The sequence below is a fragment of the Alternaria novae-zelandiae genome (genome assembly GCF_023758075.1).
Source record: "Alternaria novae-zelandiae strain BMP 2774 chromosome Unknown scaffold_17, whole genome shotgun sequence".
Taxonomy (NCBI): Eukaryota; Fungi; Ascomycota; class Dothideomycetes; order Pleosporales; family Pleosporaceae; genus Alternaria; species Alternaria novae-zelandiae.
Genome location: NW_026056977.1, coordinates 513,842 through 538,270, shown reverse-complemented (window position 1 = coordinate 538,270; position 24,429 = coordinate 513,842). Strand labels below are relative to the sequence as shown.

Sequence of the window (24,429 nt, the reverse complement as noted above, 5' to 3'; positions counted from 1 at the left end):
CTCATTTTCACACTATTCTCGTCAAATTATGTGGTTAGTAATGAGTCAAGCGCTGATGGGCGTCCTTCTGTGAAAGGTAAGTTGCCGATGATATCTGTCCAGTAACAGTTGCTCGTAAGACTGTGGCGCAAGGCTTTGGTGTGCTGCGCAGAAGAACCGCCGGACCAGAAGCAGGCGGCAGCAGCCGAGGTAGAAATGTCAGTCATGCAGCTGATTTTGGCTCCTGCGCGACTTCGTGAAGCGAACATGCTATGATTGGAAAAATGCAGCATCGGTAGTACTGTATTGGATGATGCAGGTGGTCGAATGTGCAGGAGCAAGCTGCTAGGTGGAGGCGCGCAATTTTAGCGCGTGTCACGAAGAGTGCTGCCCCAGCTAGCACTAAGGTTGGCCTCTTCACCTCCCGAGGTCCCACAACCGCCGGCACACACCACATCGCCTCAACCGGCATCAGGCTGAGTAACTTAACAGATTGCTGCAGCGAAGACTCAGTTGCTGAACCATCCCAACCGATTACTATACATTGGCAAATGCAACCGCCGAACTGCGAATCTCATGATGCCGCAGATGCCTCTCACAGTCACGTGTTGCTTACTAACTTCATGTAATCGCTCTACAGGACCTATCATCGCGCAGAGAGCGTGCCGAAACATGCCGATAACTCATTGAACATCATTGCCATGCGGCAGCCGATGCATCAGATGTCTTTGCGGCACTCAAAGTGTCGCCAGTCGCGCAGGTCGATTATAGAGCATGGCACCATGGGCACCGATGCGGTGGATGGACGGCCCCGGGGTTTAGTATAAGAGAAGGCGCTCGTTGATGAGCAACGCATCAACAACCAAACTCCATCTCATTCAGCACGAGAAACGTGTCGCGACGAAAGGTGTCATCATGTCCAGCCCCATCAAGAACGTCATCATCCTAGGAGCATCCGGTTCTGTCGGTGCTCCCATACTTGACGCCCTCCTCGCGGAACCCTCCTTCAACATAACCATTGTCAGCCGCGCATCCTCATCAGCCTCGTTCCCATCTCACATCCCCATCATCAAAATTTCGGACGCCTTCACGACAGAAGAGCTCACAGAAGCCTTCAAGGGCCAAGATGCAGTCGTAGTCGCATTATCCACCAGCCCAGTCACCGCTGGCGGAAAAGATGGTCTAGCATTCCGCCTCATCGACGCTGCACTTGCAGCAGGCGTAAAACGCTTCATCCCCAGCGAATTCGGCGCCAACAATCTCGATCCCCGGGCTCGCGCCCTCGTACCGACATACGATCTCAAGGGAGAAATGCTGGAGTACCTCATCAAGACATGCGACGAAAGTCAAGGCGAGATGACGTGGAGCAGCATTTGTTGCGGTAGTTGGCTGGACTGGGCACTCGATCCATCAAAGTCTGGTAACTTCCTCGGCATCGATGTCAAGGGGAGGAAGGCGACGGTGTACGATTCTGGGAATAGGCGCTTTGCCGTTACGAGTAGCAAGAACACCGGCCTTGCAGTTGCGCGTGTCTTGGTTTATCCTGAGTTGACTGCAAACAAGCAGATCTTTTTATGTGACTTCACGGTTAGCACCAGGCAGATTGTCGAAGCACTGGAAGGGGAGACTAAGGCCAAGTTCCACGTTGAGGAGAAGGAGAGCGGCCCCGAGATCGAGCAGTCTCGAGAGAAACTCGAAGCAGGGGACTTGAATGCAACGTTTCGGTTGTTGGCAATCAGTTTCGGGGCTGATGTAGATGTTGGATATGACTTCGAAGCTGAACAAGAGATCTGGAACAGTAAGCTGGGGCTGCCAAAGGTGACACTCGAAGAGGTGGTTCGCGAGTCTGTGGAGTTGGCAGCACAATCTTAGAGGCAGTGGAGGTCGATGTGGGCTTGGAAAGACACATGAAGGTTACTGTTTTCTAGCGTATGCTTCGTTTCTCCACATTCCTATCGCTACCTGGGCTAAGATAAAAGCACGCTGCGCAAATGGGGACTGGCTTTAAATCGATATCGCACGACCATACTGCACACCTCTTCCCTCTTCACTCTTCCCTCCCATCCCTCTTATTCAGCACCCTAGATCGTCTTCACCGGCCCACCCGGCGGCGTATACCCCCTCTGCCCCGCCTGCACCTGCCAAAGCTGCACAAGCACCCCCTCCTTATCATCCGGATCATACGCCCCCGGCAGTCCCACACCGCCCGGCAACCCCTTCTCCCCATTCCCACCCACCTTTATCTGCACACACGCCGGATAAAACTGCGCCCCCATCCTCGTGCCCGCGACATGCAGCCCCAGTATCTCATGCCTGAGCAGATACTCACCGGGCTTCAGGCCAGCGGGTATGGTAACGGTCCAGCTGGCGCCTTGCTTGGCGAGGTAGTCGGAGCCCCAGGGAGGGGATTTCGTGGTGTCGTAGCCCATTTGATCGAATTTGACCCAGGGGGTTCCGGTGTCACCTTTGAAAGTGCTGCAGTTTGTGCCGCAGGAGGCGAGGTAGTTCATTACAGGGCCGGAGTGGGAGGAGCCCCATTGGTCCCATTGGAGTTTGCTGGGTTGGTGTTAGTGTCTGTGTTGGGTTCAAGGTTGCTGTGTCGATGCTTTGCATGGCACTGAAGGAGGACGAGGAAATATGAGAGGAAGAAGAGGAAAGAACATACACCTTATCCCCCGGCATAACCGGTATAACGCCTTTCGCTGGCAGGTTACCTCCCACATTGCACGTAATGTCTTTGGACGTGAAGTCAGGAACCGGTCCGTTATCTTTGATGCGACGGGCGTAGCGGACGGGTTCGGGAGTGAGGTAGTCGTCTTGGCCGACTTGCCAGGCTAGGTAGTTGGCTCCGCCATTGACAGAGATGGACTTCAGGTAGCCGTGAGCGGATGTGGAGGTGATGAAACCGAGGAGGGAGATGGCGGAGATGAACATGATGAAGGTGCCGAGCAAACTGCAGTGGATAGCAGCTGGGTGTGTTTGATCTTGTTGACCGTGTTCCCGTCGCTGCATGTTGTGGTTTATATACCGGAATGGTCAAGTCCTTTTTCAGTACCTTATGCATACAGTCCTGCAGTGTAACCATTTTCGACCCGGAATCCGTAGATTACTAGAATGCTTGTTTAGCGATCGCCTGCTGCTTTTTGGTGGATTATTCCATGTTAATTCTAGAAGGCGTGGACGTGACTCAATTTAGATTGGGCGCATATTGCTAGAGGGCGGAGTGGATCCTCCGTGTCCGAATTGGGCGACGAGGCGGAACGTCGGACGTCGTTTCAGTCTTCGTAGCACATTGGAACACGGTGTGGCAAGACTGGCTGCGAAAGGTTGGAGTTATTGAGAGAAGTCTGTTGAGTTCTTTCTATCTTACTCGTGAGCTCGTCGAGATAGCAACGCGAAGATCACGTGCAGAGAAAGTACTTGTCTGCAGATAGATCTATACATCGCCCCGAACGCCACGCATACCAACCATCAGTACCTCTCGTATCTTCCCCGACGATGCCTAGCACTCGAAGTAGCAGGTCGACAACCTGTCCCAGTAGTCCCGGTCCTGGTTGACCCACTCAGTGCGGTTGCACGAAGCATCCTTCCAGCCCTTGAAGCTATCATCGAACTCGATAGTACCGACCATACCACCAGTATACTGGAACTTGAACCACTCCCAGTGTGCACCAGGCGTCATGTTGATCCACCTGAGGCTGAAGGTGTCGGTGGGCTTGAAGAGACCGTGGATCTTGAGTGCTTGGCCCGGTGGCTTGCCGTCGATCGACTTTCCGTTGAGCATGCCTTTGAGAGGCTCACCGTCGTCCCAGCTGTATGATGTCAATGTTTGTACTTCTCTCATGACTGGCAAGTCGGTCATGGTGAGAGTGGTTTACGTACGTCATGCCTTCGATGGTCTTGTTCTGGCCGTCCGAAAGGGCGAGCCAGACGGTGGTGTCGATATCTTGCGGATTCTGGGGCTTCTTCTCGACGATGTTGAGGTAGAGGTAGCACATGCCGTGAGAAGGTGGATCTTGTCTCGCGACGGCGTCGGAGGTCAACATGGCAACATCGGAGGATGCAGTGGGCACCGCAGCCGCATTGGCGACGTTCCAGATGCTCAAGGCAGTTACCAAAGCGGTGTTGAGGAGCTTCATCGTGAAGGCGGTGGTGTGCTTTCGGTAATGGTGTAGGTTCTGTAGGATGCAGTGGGTGGATTGGTTGTGGTTTCGTCAAGGGAGGGAAATTTGCAGAGGTGCAGAGACTTTTGAACGGCAAGAGATTGCAATAGCAGTAAGCGGTGAAAAGGCGGATTCGATGTGAAGCCGGCTAGAATATTGAGAGCCGACTGCGGAAGGCACGACTAGCGGTGACGTCGCGTAAACACAAACAATCAGCGCACCAAAAATGCACCAGACGCGCTGCCCACACTTTTCGTAAAAGATACACAAACACACCGAAATAGAAAGCTGATTCGCTGTCATCAAGGACCCACTTCCCCATAATACAATCTTCGCTCCAAACGCCAATGCAATGCAAATCACAAACGGCTGGCCCGGACGGAGCTTTCCAGCACCGTAAGAGAGGGAGTCATTACGCGACGATATCCACCAGGATGATTAAGTATTAAGCAAAGGTCGTGTCACGTTTCGTGCTTCCTCGTCAATCTCCTCTTGCGTTGGGGGTGTCAAACGAACACTTCGGAGCCAGCCGTACCACCGTCAAACGTGCTTGTAGATAACCGGGCTCTTCGGTGGGGTGTCCACATTGATCGAGTCTACTCTCTTCCTGGGGGTGCCGCTAGGTGAACCTGAGCCCACGTTGTCGTACTCGTACCAAACGCCTTTGACCCGCCTGTTTAGCTTCCGAGGTGGTGGGCTGATTCGGGTTGCGAGAGCGTTGAACGAGCTAGTGGATAGTGACTGGTTGCTTGCGGTATCCGAAATGACATTGGAAGTGAACTGTGTGACCGAGTCGCCGAGGTTCTCGATAGTGCGCATCATACCCTGGCAGGTCTGTGACAGCTCGATCTGGTTCTTGGATAGAGTCTGAAGTTGAGCTACGGTCGTCTTGAGTATGTCCTTGGTCTGCTCCTGAGACTTGCGCGTTTGCTCTTGAGACTTCCGTGTCTGTTCCTGTGATAACCTGCTCTGCTCGTGCGACTGGAAAGATGTGTTGGAAAGGGCAATGTAGTGTGACGCGTTCTGATCGACAAGCGCTTGAAGCTTGATTTGGGATTCGGAGATGGCCTTGATCTGGATACTGTTCGACTCGTTGATCTCTTGCATCGCTTGTAGGCCTGTCGATTGCGCGACCGAGAGCGCATGGACTTGCTCAGCATTGCTCTCGACTATGCTTGCTAGCTGGGTAAGACTCGCCGCCAGGCTGTCGATAGCCGATGTGCTCGCCTTCCCTTCGCATTGGTGTGGAGGCGCAACGGCGGGAACACCGTTTGCGTGTTGCAGGGGAAGCACAATCGGCGGGCATGTTGGGCTATCCTGGCACGTGTAGAACCACTTGTTCTGAATATCGGAGAACCTGGGGTCTTCCATTATGAGCTCCATGTCTTCGCTCCTGACTACGAAATACTGCGGGCTCGGTCGCGACGACGACGTGTATTCCTGCTGGACCAGATTCCACCATTGCGTGCAGATGGCGGCCGAGGCGAAGGTGAGGATGTATGGAGGAGATGCAGGATAGTCGCTCTGTAGCACAAGTCAGTACGCCGTTGTTGGCCGGTCCATGGCACACAGTGCAATTGGCATCGCTCACCCTCTGCGCATAGGCATAGAACAGATTCCCACCCTCTTCCATCTCAACCCTCTTCTCCTGGGCCGGTCGGCTCTGGCTTCGTTTGCGCGGCGATAGTGATCCAGTCGCTGGTGGGGTGTCGGTGTTCATCATCAGTCCAGCAGCGAGCGAGATGCTCGGCTTCTTCCTCATGTTCTGAGGCTTTCGCTCTGGTGATGTCTGTCGTCGACTGTGGCTATGTATGCGCTTCTCGAAGTTCGAACTGGAAGACTCAAAGACAGCCTGCGACATGGAAGATTCCATGAGCGCGGCGAAATCAGGCATGCTCTGTGGACGCGACATGTCTGGATGGGAGGGCGATTCAGGTTCGGAGGTACAGTGGCAGCAGAAAGTATCGTCGAAGTTATTGGCCAGGTGACACCTAAACGACATAAAGAGACATATGGACGACACAATCTCTTGAAAGCCCAAGAACAAATAAAACACCAAGCGACCGGGGAGGGGCTGGTGAGCTATGGTAGTGTATGAGGTTGCGGCTGGCCGTCATCCCTGTCGATGACCTCACAGTACCACGGCTTTACTGGGATGCGCGTGCGCTTGGGGGTTCTGTACCAGCGGAAGACGGGAAGTCTAGATGTCAATGGATGTCAATTGTCTCATCGCATGCTAGCTCCCTGGCTCGCGGGAAAAGCATCGCAGCGAACGAGGGGCTCCAGCCTGCTCGACACGAGAGGACGCGCATGTTGTTGTTACCCATCAAACGGTACCTGTCTCATTAGCGAATGCAGGGGGCTGCGCATCAGGATCGCGACTTCAGGGGGGAAGAAGGAACGTCCTCCGCCTGGAAATAGGTGGATTTTAGGCCGCGGCTCGTTGAACAAGATAGCCGGTGCGATGCAGTTGGCTCGCGATGCACTGGGGCGGAGCCGCGAGCGAAGTTTGGCGCGGCAGCTGGCAGTGGGGCATGACGTCGCGCACGTGCGGGCGCAGGCGCAGAGCTTCCAGCGTCCTTGGAAAAGACGTTATGCGCACGACTGTAGACATGCTTCGGCGATAAATGTGTTTCTTGCAGTCCCATCGTGGTGTGGACACTCGGAAAAACGCGTGTATCTCTGTGGAGAACATGTCGACCTGATTGGCCGAGGTAAGCAAATGGGCGTGGGTTTTCTTTTCTTAGAAACAAACTACATCAGCCTCTTCATTTTGACGTCCTGTTTGAGCAAGTGGTCTGGTATCAGTTGTCACAACAATGCAGAGGGGAACCAGGATGTGCTGAGTGGAACTATTGATTCCTGCTAGATAGATGATATCCAAGGTGCGACGTGCAAGCTGCGTTGCCCACGTGTTCTTTCGATCATCAAGTTGATATACCTTCATATGTAAAACCTCGTAAATGTTACCAATCTTGAGCATGTCAACGAACACCCCGGTAGAGATATCTGTCCAACGCCCAAGAAATATTCGCATGCGCTGCTGTCCATACAAGATGGCAACTTTTGGGAACGTTAACGTCGCACCAGCGATGACAGCTCTGAACGGGCAGCTAGTTGGAGTCGTCTTGGTCGACGCCGACCTTGACTTCAAAGTGCTCCATGCCACCAAAGCCGTGCTTGGACAACCAACCAGTAGGAACGACCGACTCAAACTGGGTCATCCAAGGCTCAGCAGACTCCTTCTTGAAGATGATGTGCAGGTAGGGCTTGGTGACGGCAGGGGTAGCAGGGATTACTACCCCAAGAGTTGCTGCCAGAGCTACCATAGCAGGAGCTGCGGGAATTGGAGCAGTGTCACGCTGGGCGGGCTTGCGATGAATACGAACCGACGCCAGTGAGCGGCTACGAAGGATAGAGCGCCACTTTCCGTTCATGCTAGAGCATTGACGGTTTTGAAGGACGCGGCGGCCGAACAGGCGGTAGCTGTAAGATGGTCAGTGAATAGATCATGTGATGAAAGAGGCAGGGAAACTCACAGGTCCTTGGCTTCACCATCAGTCTCGGCAACGTAGTTGGCCTTGAGGTAGCGACCGAACCCAGCTTCAATCTTGAGGCTGTTGGCCCAGATGTCAAGAAGAGTAAAGACCTCGATGCCATCACCAGCACGCTCCAGCTCGTTGGGCTTGTCTCCAACCGCGATGGTCAGGTTGCCGACAAAAGGCGCGTCCTCGCTGCGCTCTCCTGGAGGACCGAGGTTGGAGACGACATCTGTGGCAGTTGGATAGAAAGTCTTGAGGTAGTCCACGATCTCGGTGAGGTCCATGCCGATCTCCTGCTTGGCCATGTAGATGGGACGGTACTCAGCCCTGAGTTGACGGCATACCTGGGTAAGGCCCCAGAAGGGACGGTTAGTCTCTCGAGGCTCTGTCTTGGGCTTGGGCTTAGTCGAAAGACGAGACTTGTTGTTGCCGCCCGAGATCTTCTTTTCCTGGTCCTGGTCGACGATGTCAGACGCCAAAGTACGGCCGCGATCGAGACGAGTGCGGGGACGCAGAGAGGCGAGGCGCGGGCGGTAAACGAGGAGGGCCTGCTTGGGACGTCCATGGGTGTGCATGTAGATCTGGTTCCTGAGTTCTATCAACAGTCAGCTTGTGTCAAAAGGGTCGGAATCGCGTGACCTACCTCCAGGGAGGTCCATGAAGCGGAACGGCTTCTGCAGAGCGGGATCGCCGGTGCCGACCTTCTCTTTGAGAGCAGCATCGACCAACTTAGCCATGGTGCCATCTGGCTTTTTCTTGGTCTTCTTGACACCGGCATCAGTGCGCGCGTGGCCTCCACGCTTGCGCTTGCTCTGGCGGATGGGCAGGGCCTGGGCAGGGACGGGACTCATGGTGAGTGCCGCGAAGCCAGGTACAGGCAGTCCAGGGGAGGGCGGCACAGTCGCATGCTCCGAGCCCATGATGACGTTGGAACCGCCATTGAAGCCATTTCGGCGTGACTTTGGTGTAGAAGGGGCAGGAACGACTGGCGGATGACCAAACTTCCTGGGAGAAGAACGGGAAGGAGGTGGGGTGCTCGGGCGAGTAGGGCTGTCTGAGTTAGCAGAGTTCATCAAACCAATACTGAGAGCTTTTTGGGGAAATAATGAGCTCTACGTGTGAGGAAAAGGGACTTACGCCATGAGGTCTTGTACTTCCGGCTTGTTGCTGGGTTTGAGAGAAGCTGCTGATAGCGTGGGAAATAGTGATAATCAAATATTCAAGATAACTGCGGGATGTAGAAGTAATGGAGCGTAGACCATGGAGATTCTTTTATCTCTTGCGAAGTAAAGGTGAGCGAGGAAGCGCCAACGATAATCGCCACCAGAGTGTCTGACGGTGACTGGGGAAATTGCCCAAATCGGTCGTCACCTCGACATTAAGCCTCAGGTAAGAGAGCGGGGATGCTTGGCATTTCTATCATAATCGTATTTCGTGTTGGTATGATGGAGTTTGGAAGCAAGGATGTTGAATAGGATGTCATTGTACCAATAATCCAAGAACGTGGAAGGAGCGCGTGATTCAATCGCGTGGTTGTGGGCAGGTCTTTCCTATTGTACCTACGAGGGAAGGCAGCATCTCAGTGCCAGTAGTTGTAGTCACAGCGATGGGTCATACATCGAAATCCCAGGCTCCGACCCTGAACACGAAGGTGAGTTGCGTTTGTAGGTGGTTGCAATTGTGTAGAAAGCCATTCCCTCCAATTCTTACCTCCGGTATCGCACGCGTGACCAAGAACAAGAACGTGCGATTGTAGGGTATTGAGACGTGTTATTGTGTTGAAATGCGTCGTGACTTTGCTTCAGCGTGATCGCTTTTCCTTATCGTAGTGGTGGTATGATAGAGGCAGGTGAGGTGGGAGCCTGAAGTAGATAGAAAGTCCCCTCTGCAAACAAGTGGCTGCTGGGATAGTTGCGATGCAAGAGACGGGGACGACGCAATAAGTGGTAATAGATAAGGGTACTGAGTACCGAACGACGCTGTGGTGGCTGTGGTAGGAACAAACTCGAGTACAAACAAGCGCCTTCTTATATGCAAGACGGTATCGAGAGCGGTAGAGCCTGGCAGAAATCGAAACTACAGCCTGATCTATCTGAAAGTAGATCAGATTTCACAACAGGAGACGCATTCAATGAGGAAAGACCCGAAGGTCGTGGTAGAAAGAGCGGACCCTGGGACCTGTCTGGGCCATGACGTCATCATCCCCGCGATCGTTATTCAGGCATCCAGAATACCTAGGTAGCTGTCGCATTGCTGCACTCACAGTATCATGTATTAACGAGTAAACTTTGTTTAAATTGTTGTGGACTTTTAACACAGCCATACCCTAACTCCCAAAGACATCCGTGTACAGTACGACATGAATTCTGCTCCCCCATGATGTAACCTTGGAATTTTCGATCATGATTACATTGCTTAAAATCGCTCCCCCCTCCGTCCGCTGTTGAACCGCACTCATTGACAGTATGCTCTTTACGCGTAGCCCATCGTACCATCCCAAGTTTCAACTCGCATGCCGCAATAGGCCTCCAAGGCTTTTTCAAGGGGAAGGATCCGCTGCTTAGCGTATTTTGGCGTCCAATACCCGTATGGTCCAACCTGTACAACTATGACTGGGGGGGCATACGGAGCAGTGTGCTCGATTACCATGCCGTCAAATATGTTTTCGCGTATAGCTAAGAGCCAGGCGGGGTCGTCATATTGAAGAAGAAGACACAGTTTGTGGCAATCTCTCTCTGCCAAGACCCTGAGGCTGGGATCAGACTCATCAGGTGTGCGGTATGAGTTTTCCAGGGCGACTTCGAAGCGAATACATGTCCAACGCGCGCGGATCTTTAGTAGTTCCGCCATATCTTCAATCATAGCCAAGTCTGCAGCGGAACCATTGGAGTAACGATTGTATGAAGGATCCTGTGGCTTGCCCCATGAAAGCCGCACAACGCGAGGGCCGCCGCTCGAACTGGGCCCGCCTGGGTAGAATGTATTGAACCAATACTCCATGTGTTCGATTCTGTCCCAACGAAATGCGACTACCGCTTCACGGCGCTGTATGGGCAAGTATTCAGCTCTGATCTGCCGGCAAACTTTCGTAAGCCCAGCGCCGATGCCCTGGAGAGAGGTATCATGCTGGTAGTTCATGTTTGAGATGGTTTGTACTTCAGACAAGGAAGCGAAGTGGTACACTCGATTGCGCAGTTCTGTCTATCGTTAGGTTTTCGTCTTGCAAAAGAGGCGGAGAGAATCTGGTACCTGGTATAAGATCGAGGAAGCGGAAAGTCATCGTGACTATGCGGTAGGTTGAGAAGTGGATTGCAAGTCTCTTTGGTGGTAGCTGCGACGTGAGCGTGTTCGCGGATCGAGATCGGTATGCAGAGGTATCGCTATGTAGGTGGTGCGACCGCGTTATATATCTTTGCTCCTGACTCACATCTAAGTGCGATGCGAAAACTTGGTTCATCCACTTCGTCCTATGGTACTGCGGTGCGGAGCAGACTAGCGTATCACAACTTCCGAAATCTACATCACACCCAGTCAATCCGTTTTCCTCGACTAAAATGTCTCGTTAGCACAAGAGCTTGCGCACCGCAAAGTGGCAAGTGAGCGGGGAGGAGCGCTCACGAAAGATGTTTGACTACGCGAGCTCTACCAGGCTCCGAGCCGGCGTACAGTGAGCGCCGACCCGCTCATAGCCTCTGAGAGATAAATGACATACTTGGCAACACAAAGTGGACAGGTGATTGGGTGTAACAATTAACTTTTCATCTGATTCTTCATACACTACAGACTTGGTGACGCGTGCTCATCAGGCGATACGCTTGAAAGCTCGGGCTGACCAGTTCTTCAAACCCGCTCAAGCGAACATAGGTGAAAAGTACAACGCAACATGATGACCGTGTGATAACGCGACGTCAAGACCGCGAGCGCTGCTCCATGCATCAGGCGCGCTGATCGCTTCATCGTAGTTTTTGGGGGCGTGAACACCCGTGAAGATGATACGAATACATGTAGTCTCAACGAATGATGTGCTTGATCTGATCCGGACATCTCCAATAATCCCGTTCCTAATATCCTCGCGCCACTTTCCGTTCGCATGGCAAGCAAGTGCGTTGAGACCACGAATTTGGTTCAAATTCCGGAAGGACATGCCATGCTGTGCAAGGTTATAGCCAGGCACAATCTCGCAGTCCAGGCCAGGGTGGGTAGCTTTGAGCTTGAGGACCGAGAAGATGCTGAAGTGAGAGCCGAAAACTGAGAAATCCGCGAATTTTCCTTCGACGCGTATTTTGTGAGGGAGGTACATGGCGTCTTCGGCTGGTGTCAGGAATGCCCGAGCATAACAGCCAACATTTGCAAAGTCCAGCCGAACCTCAGCCTTGCGACGTTGGACCGGGCGATATTCTCGGCGGATCTGGACACACACTCTTGTGAGCGCAGCGTACCTAGGTAGTTGCCAGACTGAAGAGAGGCGTCGTGTCGGATAGGAACGTGTGCGTCGGTGATTGATGCGAAGTGGTAAACCACATTGCGCAATTCTGAAAAATGTTAGCAAGTCCTCTCGCGCGATCCGGGATGAGGGGAATAGCATACCTGGGTTGAGGTCGAGGAAGCGAAAGGCCATGGTGATTCTGGTACTCTTGAAGCGAATGGGTAACTTGGACGACGGTAGTATTTGACGGAGACTCAGATGTAAACGTGGTGGCTTATGGAGAGTTTGATAGCGAAGATAGCGACTCATTGTAAGCGAGGGCAGGAATTAGCTTACCCGCACGTGAGCCCAGGCAGTAGCGCTATGATCTACAGAGAGCGGTGAGTCACTGACAGCTTACTTATTACGTAGTGAGTGATAGATGATTGCATTCTGTATCTCTCTGTGTACTATCTACGTATGGAAAGTAACCTTGAATGGAAGCTCTAGTACTCTTCATCGTAGTGAAGGAAAGCGACGTCGACGCGATGACTGTGCAATGCCGGAGCCTGCAGGCCGTGAGAGATACGCCACTCCTCGGAAGCTCTCGGTGTTTTAGGCATGTCCCTCCAACCAAGCGTACCCAAGAAGACGATATTAACCCATGTAGACCCGATCTCCATTTCTGTGTAGACTTGATCAATGGAACCGTTGTTGATGCACGCATGCCAGTCCTTGTTCGAGTGAAAGAGCAGCGAGTTCAGATCCTGTGCTTGCGTCGAGGCGATAGCCGCTAGAGCAGACGCGTCATGCGAGCCACTCCCTATGAATCGCCATTCATCTGGGATAGTAGCGGGCACGATCCTAATGTCCAAGCGGGGGTTCTGAGCTTTGACTTGGAGAACTGGAAGTGAGTCGAAACTCACAATCCACCCTGGCTTGATGAGAGATACCCGGACGTGAACCTCAAGAGGGAGGATCATAGTGTCCGCGACTGAAGTAAGAAAGGTTTGAGTAAAGTCATCAAGGTCTGAAAAGTCCACGAAAAGTTTGGCCCTGCGACGCTGAATTGGTCGATATTCAGCTCGGATTTGAACGCAAGCTCTCGTAAGGCCCGCGTAGTTGCCGTCTTCTCCAGAACATAGTTGGGATATAGCCAGCGGCTCGTCATTGCCTACCGCAACGATCTCGTAGATGCGGTTGCGCAGCTCTGCATTAAGTCAGCGCTGTCTGATGTGCAAGTCCAGTGAATAAAGTGAAAGACGGGGATTGCGTACCTGCTGGGAAATCTAAAAACCTGAAGACCATCTTTGCGAACCCTTGCGTTGATGGGTGGTGCTGGTGTGTTCAAGTTCGATGTAGGGTCGTGTATCCACAGTGTAGTTCGAAAAGCAACCTTGGAAGCTTGTTGTGAGCCTGCGGCCGGAGCCAGCTAGCGTCAGACCGTGCACGCTAAGCCCACACCTGGGCAGGCTCGTCGTGCTCTTTAATAGCGAAGGAAGGTAAAGGTGAGCACGGTTCCTTGGTAATACCCCGTCAAACTACAAGTTATTCCTTGCCGACCGCCTGCGTTGCCTAACATAGTGGACTGTGAAAACACGCCGAGAGGCTCGATGGATGAGACAGAGTTTGAAGTGTGCTTTGGCGAGTGCAGCATGAACGTGAAAGATCTCCCTGCCTCATCCAGTCGCACCGGCTACACTAGAACTGCAGTGTAGTACACATCTCGACACCCTACCTAGGTAACGACTGCCTTACTTATAGCCTTCTTTTGCTTCGTCGTCTCATACTGAAGGCGTCTGACTGAAGAAAGTTACCGAAGAGTATGCTCAGGTCTTGAGCGAAGTAGACTGCTACCTCATCGTCGTGTGCGAGGCTACCTAGGTACGTGAACGTCGTTGTCCTCCTCGTACTCCAGATTACCGTATCTAGTACGATGCGCAACAGTGACAGTTCATAGCGTACAGAAGCAGACTGCCGTGCGAAGAATGGAATCCGGTTGCCGCAAAGGACGTGTCATGGCAGCGCCCGGCGAAAGAGTTGATGAGAGGCGATAAAATCGTGGTGGTCTACCTGATCCTCTGCATCTCAAGGTCTAACAACAACTCCGAGATTCCAGCCGAGCCAAAGCGAACTCAACATCCAGCAAAATATCGTGGAAGGAAGTCACAAAAGAACAACGCAGTCGGTAGAAGACACGGTACGAGCCGCGCGCTCAGAAGGAAGGTAAGCCGAGCGCAACGGGCACCATCCCAATTCAGGAACCATCCCGCCCCATCCGGACGACAGTCCTCCAGATTTGCCCCGCAACACCACCCCGTGACGCAATGCCATCCCATGTTTTGCTCGGCGGGGTAAAAGCTGCACCGTCAGAGTCGCGGCCTTTGAGCCTCACTCGGCAGACCTTCCTCCGCCCAATCTTACGCGTCTAGATACATAAGTCGAGACCTCCGACTCCGACTTCTTACTATATTACAGACTACTGAGTTCCCTGTCTTTACTTCAAGTCATACCAATTTTTTAAGCTTCTACAGCATATCTTTCTCCCCCAGGAAACCGCCAAAATGTCCATGTCCGTCGAAGAATGCCAGGCGCCACGCGCCGGCTTCCCCAAACCCGTGCCGGACACACCCACAAACGTCATGCAACAATTCAGCATGAAAGGCAAAGTCATTGTGGTCAACGGCGCAGCCGAAGGAATCGGTGGAGCCGTAGCCGACGCCATGGCCGAAGCAGGCGGCAACGTAGCCCTGTGGTACAACTCCAACAGCGCAGCCATAACCCGCGCGGAGAGCCTCGCAAAGACACACAACGTCAAGACAAAAGCCTACAGCGTGAACCAGATCAACGCCGAGGCAGTCCAAAAAGCCGTGCAACAAGTAGTTGAGGACTTTGGCCGCATCGACGTCTTCGTCGCCAACGCCGGCACAGGAGATAGCAAGCCGCTCCTCGACCAAACCCTCGATAGCTACCACAACCTCATGAAAGTCAACGTCGACGGCCCCGTTTTCTGCGCCAAGTACGCCGGCGAGGTATTCAAAAAGCAAGGCTTCGGCAACTTGATCCTCACCAGCTCCATCTCCGCGCACATTGTCAATGTACCCATCGACCAACCCATCTACAACGGTACAAAAGCGTTTATCTCGCATTTGGGCAAGTCGCTGGCGAGGGAGTGGAGGGAGTTTGCGAGGGTCAACATTGTGAGCCCGGGGTTCTTTGATACGAAGATGGGGGCTGGGCCGCAGGTTATTAATGAGGGGTTGAGGATGATTCCGCTGGGGAGACAGGGTAATGTCAAGGAGATTAAGGGGTTGTTTTTGTACTTGGGTAGTGATGCGTCGAGTTATATGACAGGAAGCGATTGTATTATTGACGGTGGGTATGTACTGCCATAGATGTGTAGTGGATAGAGGAAAGGAATTGATACCATGTCTGTTATTCATTGAATGCAGGAAAGCTATACCCGTTGCCTGCGTCGTGTATTCCTAATCATGGACATTGTTCTAGCTCTTCAAACATTTGATTAGGGTGAAAGGTTCAAATTAAAAGGTATATGTGCTCGCTAAGCCCAGATGAAAAGAAATTGGAAACACGATGAGAACTCTACTCATCTTTACTCCTCGCCCTGTCCAGGCTCTCCCGCTCGGTCGTCTCACCACTTCCCGCTTCAACACCTTCGCTTCCCTTGCTCTCTTCATCTCTCCTCTTGTCTTGAGCGATATCTGGCGCAGGTGCAAAGTTACTCTTGCCTCGGATTCTCTTACCAAATACATAGAAGACCACTGGCATCGGTACAAGTACGAGCGCCACGCAGCCAAGCAGTGTACTGGCCCATTGGATTCCCATACCATTGAACATGAAGGTTGCGAATAGTGGGAAGACTCCACCAAACATGGACCGCATAAAGGTGTTTGCTGCAATAGCGGAAGCAGCAAACATAAGGTACGCGTCGACAATGTAGTTGAGAAGCGAGAGGAAGATGGAAAAGATTCCGAAGCCGGTGAAGAGACCGCTCAGGACAGGGACGATCCAGTGAACATTGCCGGTGTAGCCTGTCCATCCGAACCAGAAGAGACCGGCTGCGAAGAGCACACCACCGACCATGCTGATGGGTAGGCGCCATTCTGGGACGGGAATGTTGTTGTTGGCTTCCAGCTTTTTGATGTATCGTGGGTTGTCGACGACAATGATGATGAAAGCGATCACTTCACCAGCGACCATGCCGAAGTAGGCAAGTCCGCCGATGCCGGGACTCCAGCCGTAGACGCCTTGGAAGACGAGGGCGTATGCGGTAAGGAAGAGGTAGAGTAAACCATCTAGAATTGTTAGCTCAGTTCTTGTAACAAGACGGGGTGATCCAACTTACATATAAAGCTCATGTAGATGGTGATGAGCAGTACAATAGGCTCGGTGAAGAGAATGCGCATCGGTCGGCTGACGTTCTTAACGATCAGCTCCTTGAAGTCGACTTCAATTTCCTCCTGCTTGGCGTGGATACCCCAGTTCTTGGTTCGTCTCCTCAGCTCGCTCGCCTTGTTGATCAGCACGACAGGCGGGTATGTCTCTTCCATGAAGAAGAAGAGCAGAGCGAATGACAAAAAGCCCATAAAACTGCTGATGTATTCGGTCCACCGCCATCCAAGATCGCTCTGGGTGATGAATCCTCCGATGAAGGGTGCGAGTAGAGGGCCCATGAAGACGGTTGCGGAGAAGACTGCGACGGCGAGACCGCGGAGTTTGTTGTCGAACATATCAGCGAAGACGGCGGCGACGATAGCGAGAGGAGAGGAGCCGAAGAGACCGGCGAAGAATCGACATATCATGATGGTCTGGATATCTTTGGCTGCGGCGACGGCGATGCTGAAGATGGCAAAACCAAAGGCGGCGATGATGAGGGGAGGTTTTCGGCCATACAGCTCCGAGAAAGGTGCCCACATCTAGAAGTTGTTAGCATATCTGACCGCAGTCTATGGTCAGCGTTCACTTACCAAAGGTCCAAAGGCATATCCAAAAACGAACAAACTCGTTCCTAGAGTGCCCACAACATTGGCAACACCGTATTGTTGCGATACTGCTCCTGTAGCGGCCGAGAAGATACTGCTACCCATGGTGGCTGTGAGGGCGTCGAATGCTAGGATAGCACCAATGCCAATCTTCTTCTTCATCGGCCAGTTCTGCGCATGCAGCGGATCGTCGACGCCGTCGAACTCGACTACATATTCTTCCCTGTCCGGTAGCAGCGGGGGGAAAGGCTTGCCAGCTCCTAGGTTCGGCAATGGCTTCTCTGTACGACGGCGTGTGAGGGTCCTCGATAACCGCGAATCGACGCGCGATGCACCGACTGTGCCTGCATGCTGACTTCTGTGTGTCTCGATTCGGCGGATAGCTTCGGGGTTGCGTTCAGTGGGATGTAGTGTCAGGTAGTTGCCGCTCGAAGCCTGCGAATTGACGGTCGGTCGGCGGTCGCGTGCGGGGGTCGAGCGGGCGGTGCGTATTTCTTCGAGACGTGCGCTATGCGTGGATGCAGAGCTTGCAGAGCTGACGGTCGAAGCCGAAGATGTGCTGTGTCGTGTGAGAGGTGAGGCGACTTCCTCTTCCTTTTCTCTGATGGGTGATGCTACTGCTTCTGTTGGGAACGATATCTCGCTCTGGGTGCGCTCTCCTCGTTCGTGTGCTTCGATGTTGCGCAGGCGCTCATCAGGTGTCTGGTCATGCAAGTGCCGTCTGTGGTACTCTTCGCGAAACTGGCGGTGCGGGTCCCAATTTGCGAAGCGCTCAGGGCTTGCGTTCGCCTCATTGCGCAGGATATCCAGGTCTTCGTTCTGCATCTTGATCGCAATCTCCTCTTTCCTCGACCAAGGTTGTGAGAGTGGCTGTCGCGCTGGAAAGCGATAGAAATTGCCAGCGCTCGGCTGTCGGAACAATAATAGTAAATGTTCAGCCCGACGACGAGGCCGTTGTGGATCGTGTGGATCTAACGCGCGACGGTACGACTAGTCGTGACCGTGTTTTCGGGAGATGGACGCGGGTGCTGTCAATGGCGATGAACAAGCTTCAATCGTTCAATCGCTTGACAGCAGCCCGTCGCCCTAAGTATCTGGCGCGCGTGGCCGTCATGAGCGAAAGATTTGCTCACCTGCACATCTCCCGCGTCTGTCCCATGCGACATGGCGAGAATATTGCCGACACCAGCGTCCGTATCCGGCGGACAGAAGGTGAGTAAGCCACCGCTAGCCGATTGTGCGAAGGCGGTCAGAGCTGTCCTTCATCGTGATTGGGCAGGTCAGTTGAGCGCAGAGAAGAGGTTTGCCGGCGGAAATAGAAGTTCGCCTACGTCATGGGCAGAATCTGCTGGGTAATCAGCGGCGCAGGCCATTGTCATCACCGTGCATACGTAGCGCCTCATGCAAGTGGGGCACCTCGTGGTCCTCAATAGAGAAATCGTCGCAATAGGGGAAGATGCCATTGCCATTGATGCCCATTCATATGCCTGACCCGTAGTAGCACTCATAGCAAATCTGCCATCTACATCGCAGCTACCGCTCTCTCAAACATCTTGCCCAGGTACGCGTGTCGGGTTTCGCCAGCGGGCAAAAGCTGCGTTGCGAAGATGCCGCAAGTACCGCCCTTGCGATCGATCCACCACTTCAGATTCGGTGCACCTCCCCATCGCAAGGTGCCAGCCTTCAAGCCTCCTTCGGCATCATCTTCGAGTGCTACTAGACCGCCCAAAGCATGAGACCATTTCCGCGCACCAGGAGTGCCAAACGGAGCATCGCCTGGAATCATGATGGCAGCGTAGGCTGGGACGGACAGCGTCTGATCGAGCGACTCCTGCGCCGCGGGTGGTATACATGGAGCAAACAAGAGCTCGATACTTTCCGACTTGAGAAGCTTGCCATCGTTCCGGAGAAGCGACTTTAGAAGTGCGAGGTAGTCTTCGGTATTGCCGAACAAACCTCCGCCACCGAACTCATCTTGAGGATCCAGCGGCTGTGCCAGTGGCATATCTGGTGGGTTGCCAGGTATGAGAGCTGCATCAGGTGCAAGACGGGTGGTCATCGGCATCAACTCCTGCTCGATATTGTTGTGCTTGACGTAGAAGGAAGTCTTATCCATCCCCAACACATCAAAGATGTATTGGCGCATGTATGCTTCCAGCGTGCAGTTGTTGGCCCTCGCGATCATCAAGCCCACAAGCTCCAGCCCGCCACCATATGCGAAGCCGGAGCCGGGCTCAAAGATGAGAGGTGTCGCAAAGCACTGCGTGATAGGCGTGCGCATGAAGAGACTTTCTTCGCTGCGATGCTGCCTCCACTTCACGAGGTCAGCCGCGAGAAAGTCGTAGCCGACTCCGCTCGTATGCGTCAGCAATCTTCGCAATGTCAACCTTTCTTTTGCAGGTTGTAAGATAGGTTCATCAGCGTTCCAGCCAGTCAGGACAACAGAATTCTTCCATTCAGGCAGTAAACGATCGGTGTCAGTGGGTTCGTCGAGCGAAAACAGCCCACGCTCGACGCACTGCAAGGCTGCGATAGCCGTCGCTAGCTTCGTGCAAGATGCCAGCCATACAGTCGTCTTCGTCGATACTGGTGGCGACGTGGAGTCGAGCTGCAGTGTACCAAATGCAGCAAGAAAGTCATCTGGTTCCGAAGCATCAGCTGTGAATCAAGTTAGCCGCGAACTGTAGGCCATGTAACAGAAACACAAATGACAAGCGAGGTCGCCGACCGTGCGAACGGCTGCGAGCATCCGACGGCTCCGTCGCATATTCCGAGTCCATCTCAACGTGCCGCTCTCAAACGCACGCTAAACTCAACGGCCCTGGCAAGTGTTTTGGCAAAAGAAAACATGCAAAACCAGACCATACCCTTTCGAAGTGCTCTTGCAGCACCGAGAGCCACACCGGGCAGCAGGCGCTCAGGGCCGGATGCAACTGCCGACTGAAAAGCGTCATTGAACGAGGCAGAGGTTGTCATCTTGTAAACTTGGAAGGTACGCAGTGCTTTGGGTGTTTACCTACATCATCCTCGATACCAGACCTTTATATCTTGATGAAGCCAAACTATGCTTATCATGCATCCTTCTGGGTGACTCACAATTGCATCGCAAGTGCCCGCGGAGACAACAAAAGGGCGCTGTAGGATTTAGGACGATGCAACAACTATCGTGAAGCTTCAGTCGCTTAGATGCTCACAGAGCGCGTTGCTGTTTGGGTACTAGGGCGAGGCTGCCATCCTGATTCCGCGACTATTTTTGCGTCCTACGGGCGTAACCCCTCTCTTCAACGCCCTTCGGGCTGAACGCCTACGCTGTAGCCGCGGAAACAGGTATCTCTCGACTATCACTGCGACTTCATCGCAGCGCTCTATCCTACATAGGTAGGCATGCCGCTGTTGCGTTTCTCGCGTCCGCTTTCGCTCCAGAATCCACCCGCCCCCACCTTCCGGTCCCGCACCCCACCACACCACGCCAAGGTTTGATGCACACAAGCCGGGGGTACGAACGCACACTCTGACCGGTACCTGACAGCTCCAGACCTATGCGTCTTTACTTTTTTGCTTCAAATTCTCTTACCTTACCTTCAATCTTAGAACACACCATGCATGCATTGTGGACGTGGGCGAATCATCGCGCATGGGGGATGACGGCATACTGCGTCTCCTGTCATCTCCGCGACTAATTCTCGGACCTTTCCATTTCACATCGTTACAGATGCTGCGAAGCCGCTGATCCTTCTAGTGTTCCCAATTCGGAGGTGACTGCATACACTTGCCACCGTATGCAAACTTGTCACAAACGGGTCCTCGACACCACTTCATCGTACACCGGTCACGGCTGCGGGAGAATTGAGCTCGATAGCCGACACGATCACGTACGATGCAGATGGTATCGATCGAAAAGGCGCCACTCCGGACAGATTCTTGACAGGGACCACCGTGGCGGGAGCGCCCGACCGCTGCAGATTGGCTCGAGCCCTGTCGGTTACGCATGTTTGACAACCCGTACGCGAGGAAACTCAAGGTCGGACTCGCGTTTCGTCAAACTCCAATACGTTGTCGTGGTCAAGCAGGGTAGAATTCTCGGGTCCACTACCGGCCACTAGAATTCTGTCAACGTCCCTTGATCATTCCAGGATCATGAGTATACGCGCATGCAACGTAATTCGACGTAAAAGGCCATTCCAGGTTTCAAAACAGGAGTGTGGCAAAGCGTGAACAGCAACTGCTACTCACTGCAGCAAGTCCGCTCTATACTCCCAATTGAGATCACTGACGCATAATGGGCACATTAATGCCGGGACTCGAAGTCGTGTTGAACAGTACCACAAGAGGTATCATTATTTCTCACCGATCAGTATCCTAGACTAACAACGACCACGCGGTTCATCGTCTACGGAGTATATCCCATCTCCGCGTCGATGCTCGTATATGCGGGTGGGTACATAGCCGGGCAAGCTCTCGACTGCCGTTATGCGCACCTTAACGGTCATCGTTCCCAAACGCTGTATTGGTCGACCATTGGAATTGTTTTTTGTGGTCGGCCCACTTTTGTCAAGCCCTGGCGGATGTCTTACGCCCCCATGCTCCTCTCCCATTTAACAGGTTTGGTACTTCAAAAGCCACCATGCACAAATGGTAGGCATCCCTTCATTCGAAAAGCCGTTGTTCAACTGTCTCGAACTTTGACAACGTTCCACGCACCACACAACCTAACGAATCATCTTCATCATGCCTGGTGGCATAAACCCCCCCATCGAGGTCAAACTGAGTTGGCCAACACCAAACTATGTCAACCCTACACTTCGACCAAACGCCGTCCTGTGGATTGCGTGTGTACTTGGACCTATTACCGTCGTTATGACTCTTGTACGGTTATGGGTCAGAATCTTTCATCAACGATGTCCCGGCTGGGACGACTGGTTGATGTTAGCTGCCCTTGTGAGTTATCAGTGATCACTCATTATGGCTACGCTAACAATCCTAGCCTCCAGTTATCGCCTTGACAGTCATATATCCCCTAGGTAGGATCTCAAACCGGTCCATTGCTATCTAGCTAATGCTTCTCAGCAACCAACCAAGCATTCGACCGACATATTTGGGACCTAAACTACCTCTTCGAACCGGAAATCATCGTTAACGCACGGAAATACGTACTCGCAACCGAATGTGTCTTCTGTGTTGCAACTGGCCTCGTCAAAGTTTCCATTCTTCTCTTCTACCGACGCCTCTCGGCCCGCGCCGTGTCGAAGACATTCGTATGGGTGACTTGGGCCACTATCGGCTTCATCATCGCCTACACCATTGCCTTGACCTTGGCACCTATCTTGGGCTGCCAACCCATCTCAGCATTCTGGGATCAAGTAAACATCATCAAAAAGTTACAAGGTTACGAGTTCCACTGCTTCGACGAAGGTGCCGACGTCTTCGCTGCCAGCATCATATCCTGCGCCCAAGACGCCCTGACTGCCGTTCTTCCTACGTTCCTTTACTGGAATCTTCAGATACCGATCCGACAAAAGCTGGCGTTGTTCGGTATCTTTGCCATGGGTTACGGTGTCGTCGCACTGGGAGCTGTGCGAGCCTACTACAGCTGGTACACCTTCTATGGCACTTACGACGTGACATGGCACACATGGAATCTGTTTCTTACTTGCATGCTCGAGCTGTACATCGGATGCTTATGCGCCAATGCGCCCGCCATGAAGGTCTTCTTCAAACATTTCTTCCAGGAAAAGCTCAGTCAGCGATCCAAGACAAGAACACCAGCTGGTACCGATGATCGCCAGGATAGTGCGCACACCAAGTCGAAGAACTCGTGGAGGAAGTTCGGTGCGAGCATTACAGGCGGAAGCTGGGCCAACAGCACCAAGGGATATTACGATTCTCACCTTGGTACCACTGTCGACCCGCATGGAGGTGTGCATGTGCACAAAGAGGTGCAAGTGACCATGTCGCCAACCAGCTCGGCGATGCCGACACCCACTGGCATTGACCGCCCTGTGTCAACTATGACAGCCGACATGATCTGCGACCGCGATTACGAGGACATCGAGCTTGGTCGTTACACCACAGGCCACAACTCGCGAGCATCCAGCATGCGATCGACTCATCTCTTCGAAGGGCACGACTTGGAGGCACTCCCTCCACTACCCATGTCACCTGCATCGCCAACGTCGCCAGCAAGCGTTGCTCCTCTGGCATCGCACCCTCTCTCGCCCACAGAGAAGAGGCTACCCATAACTCCCCTGCCCGGTACGGCGATAAGCCAAGAATCCAGGAGGGAAAGAAGTCCCACTCCCATGCCACCACCGCCAACCGCGCGGGAGTCGCCATACCCCCCACGCGGTTCAAGTCAGAAAAAGCCAAGTTGGCAGTCGTGGTCTTGAAGCGTGCCGCGCATGCTAATGCTCAGACCGTTATGTCGACCTATACCCACGCACGATATGAAGCATCGCGTAGATCGCGCAAAAATTTCCTCGTCTTTCCTTGTACTTGCAGCGTCGCTGTAATGTCGCTTTATGATACCATTTCCGCCCTCTGGCGCTACTATAGAAGCATTTTTCAAATGCATCAATATATTCATATCTTAAAAAAGCTTCGTGTACACTCCTGTCATCATTCTCGACTAACAATTAAGGTGTTGTGACGCTCGCTTCTACCCATGTTGGTGACCTTGCGGATGCGGCTTCGATCATGACGACTTACATCAGCGTGCTGCAACCTCGGCATGCGGCCGAATCATGCCATTCACATCGAATTTCATCGAACGTCAGAAAAACGAAGACGTCAAATGATGTACACCTCGAGACGAAATTGTCAAGTAGGTTCTAGACCCATCACATATTAGCCGAAAGAAGAAGGTGCATCCTCGCTACTTTTTGTTCGGAATTAATGACCCAGCCATTCCGATTCCGATGAGGCGGGCACCTGGAATTTCGCACACGGCCTGGGGAGCACTTTCAACCTCCAAGCCCTGTCGCACGTAATGACTCAATGGCGTTCCCCATAATGGAAAAGCGTTCTCCACCAAAGCCTGAATCTCTAAACCGGTCAAAAGTAATTGAATGGTTCATTCTACCCGCATGATGGCAACAAACCTTTCCCCACCAACGCTTTTCACACCGTCGGATCTCAAATCGAACCCAACCCTATCGAAATCCATCACCCAACTCGTCAACGACGCGTTCTATCGTTCGTATGAACGAGATACGGCGAAATGGGATAATTCGGAATCGCGCTTCAGCGATGAAGAGGGGCTTCATACGCTGCTGAGTGAGACGGGCAGCGTTATCGCATTGATCTTTGACGATGCGGCGAGCGCGAACGAGAACGGTACC

General features: G+C 53.0%; 10 protein-coding genes across 10 annotated transcripts; 3 read left to right on the top strand and 7 right to left on the bottom strand.

The window, feature by feature from the left end:
- Positions 1-822: 822 nt before the first annotated feature.
- On the top strand, positions 823-1,851 carry J4E88_008004 (uncharacterized protein; the record flags this gene model as incomplete). The annotated part of the gene is made up of 1 exon (XM_049401618.1): positions 823-1,851. One exon carries the CDS (start codon positions 823-825, stop codon positions 1,849-1,851), a length of 1,029 nt encoding a protein of 342 aa, XP_049252691.1.
- Positions 1,852-2,060: 209 nt separating this feature from the next.
- J4E88_008003 (uncharacterized protein) lies at positions 2,061-3,043 on the bottom strand (the record flags this gene model as incomplete). The annotated part of the gene is made up of 3 exons (XM_049401617.1): positions 2,061-2,535; positions 2,645-2,985; positions 3,035-3,043. 3 exons carry the CDS (start codon positions 3,041-3,043, stop codon positions 2,061-2,063), a joined length of 825 nt encoding a protein of 274 aa, XP_049252690.1.
- Positions 3,044-3,481: 438 nt separating this feature from the next.
- J4E88_008002 (uncharacterized protein) lies at positions 3,482-4,118 on the bottom strand (the record flags this gene model as incomplete). The annotated part of the gene is made up of 2 exons (XM_049401616.1): positions 3,482-3,791; positions 3,862-4,118. 2 exons carry the CDS (start codon positions 4,116-4,118, stop codon positions 3,482-3,484), a joined length of 567 nt encoding a protein of 188 aa, XP_049252689.1.
- A 564-nt stretch (positions 4,119-4,682) lies between these two features.
- On the bottom strand, positions 4,683-6,054 carry J4E88_008001 (uncharacterized protein; the record flags this gene model as incomplete). The annotated part of the gene is made up of 2 exons (XM_049401615.1): positions 4,683-5,666; positions 5,734-6,054. 2 exons carry the CDS (start codon positions 6,052-6,054, stop codon positions 4,683-4,685), a joined length of 1,305 nt encoding a protein of 434 aa, XP_049252688.1.
- A 1,201-nt stretch (positions 6,055-7,255) lies between these two features.
- Positions 7,256-8,604, bottom strand: J4E88_008000 (uncharacterized protein; the record flags this gene model as incomplete). The annotated part of the gene is made up of 3 exons (XM_049401614.1): positions 7,256-7,628; positions 7,682-8,279; positions 8,328-8,604. The coding sequence occupies 3 exons, from the start codon at positions 8,602-8,604 to the stop codon at positions 7,256-7,258; spliced, it is 1,248 nt and encodes a 415-aa protein (XP_049252687.1).
- Positions 8,605-11,534: 2,930 nt separating this feature from the next.
- J4E88_007999 (uncharacterized protein) lies at positions 11,535-12,302 on the bottom strand (the record flags this gene model as incomplete). The annotated part of the gene is made up of 3 exons (XM_049401613.1): positions 11,535-12,082; positions 12,124-12,216; positions 12,272-12,302. The coding sequence occupies 3 exons, from the start codon at positions 12,300-12,302 to the stop codon at positions 11,535-11,537; spliced, it is 672 nt and encodes a 223-aa protein (XP_049252686.1).
- Positions 12,303-14,653: 2,351 nt separating this feature from the next.
- Positions 14,654-15,484, top strand: J4E88_007998 (uncharacterized protein; the record flags this gene model as incomplete). The annotated part of the gene is made up of 1 exon (XM_049401612.1): positions 14,654-15,484. The coding sequence occupies one exon, from the start codon at positions 14,654-14,656 to the stop codon at positions 15,482-15,484; it is 831 nt and encodes a 276-aa protein (XP_049252685.1).
- A 208-nt stretch (positions 15,485-15,692) lies between these two features.
- J4E88_007997 (uncharacterized protein) lies at positions 15,693-17,917 on the bottom strand (the record flags this gene model as incomplete). Its single annotated transcript, XM_049401611.1, has 3 exons — positions 15,693-16,405; positions 16,456-17,026; positions 17,078-17,917. The coding sequence occupies 3 exons, from the start codon at positions 17,915-17,917 to the stop codon at positions 15,693-15,695; spliced, it is 2,124 nt and encodes a 707-aa protein (XP_049252684.1).
- A 697-nt stretch (positions 17,918-18,614) lies between these two features.
- Positions 18,615-20,068, bottom strand: J4E88_007996 (uncharacterized protein; the record flags this gene model as incomplete). The annotated part of the gene is made up of 2 exons (XM_049401610.1): positions 18,615-19,750; positions 19,960-20,068. The coding sequence occupies 2 exons, from the start codon at positions 20,066-20,068 to the stop codon at positions 18,615-18,617; spliced, it is 1,245 nt and encodes a 414-aa protein (XP_049252683.1).
- A 1,752-nt stretch (positions 20,069-21,820) lies between these two features.
- Positions 21,821-23,478, top strand: J4E88_007995 (uncharacterized protein; the record flags this gene model as incomplete). The annotated part of the gene is made up of 3 exons (XM_049401609.1): positions 21,821-22,030; positions 22,077-22,113; positions 22,160-23,478. The coding sequence occupies 3 exons, from the start codon at positions 21,821-21,823 to the stop codon at positions 23,476-23,478; spliced, it is 1,566 nt and encodes a 521-aa protein (XP_049252682.1).
- Positions 23,479-24,429: the final 951 nt, after the last annotated feature.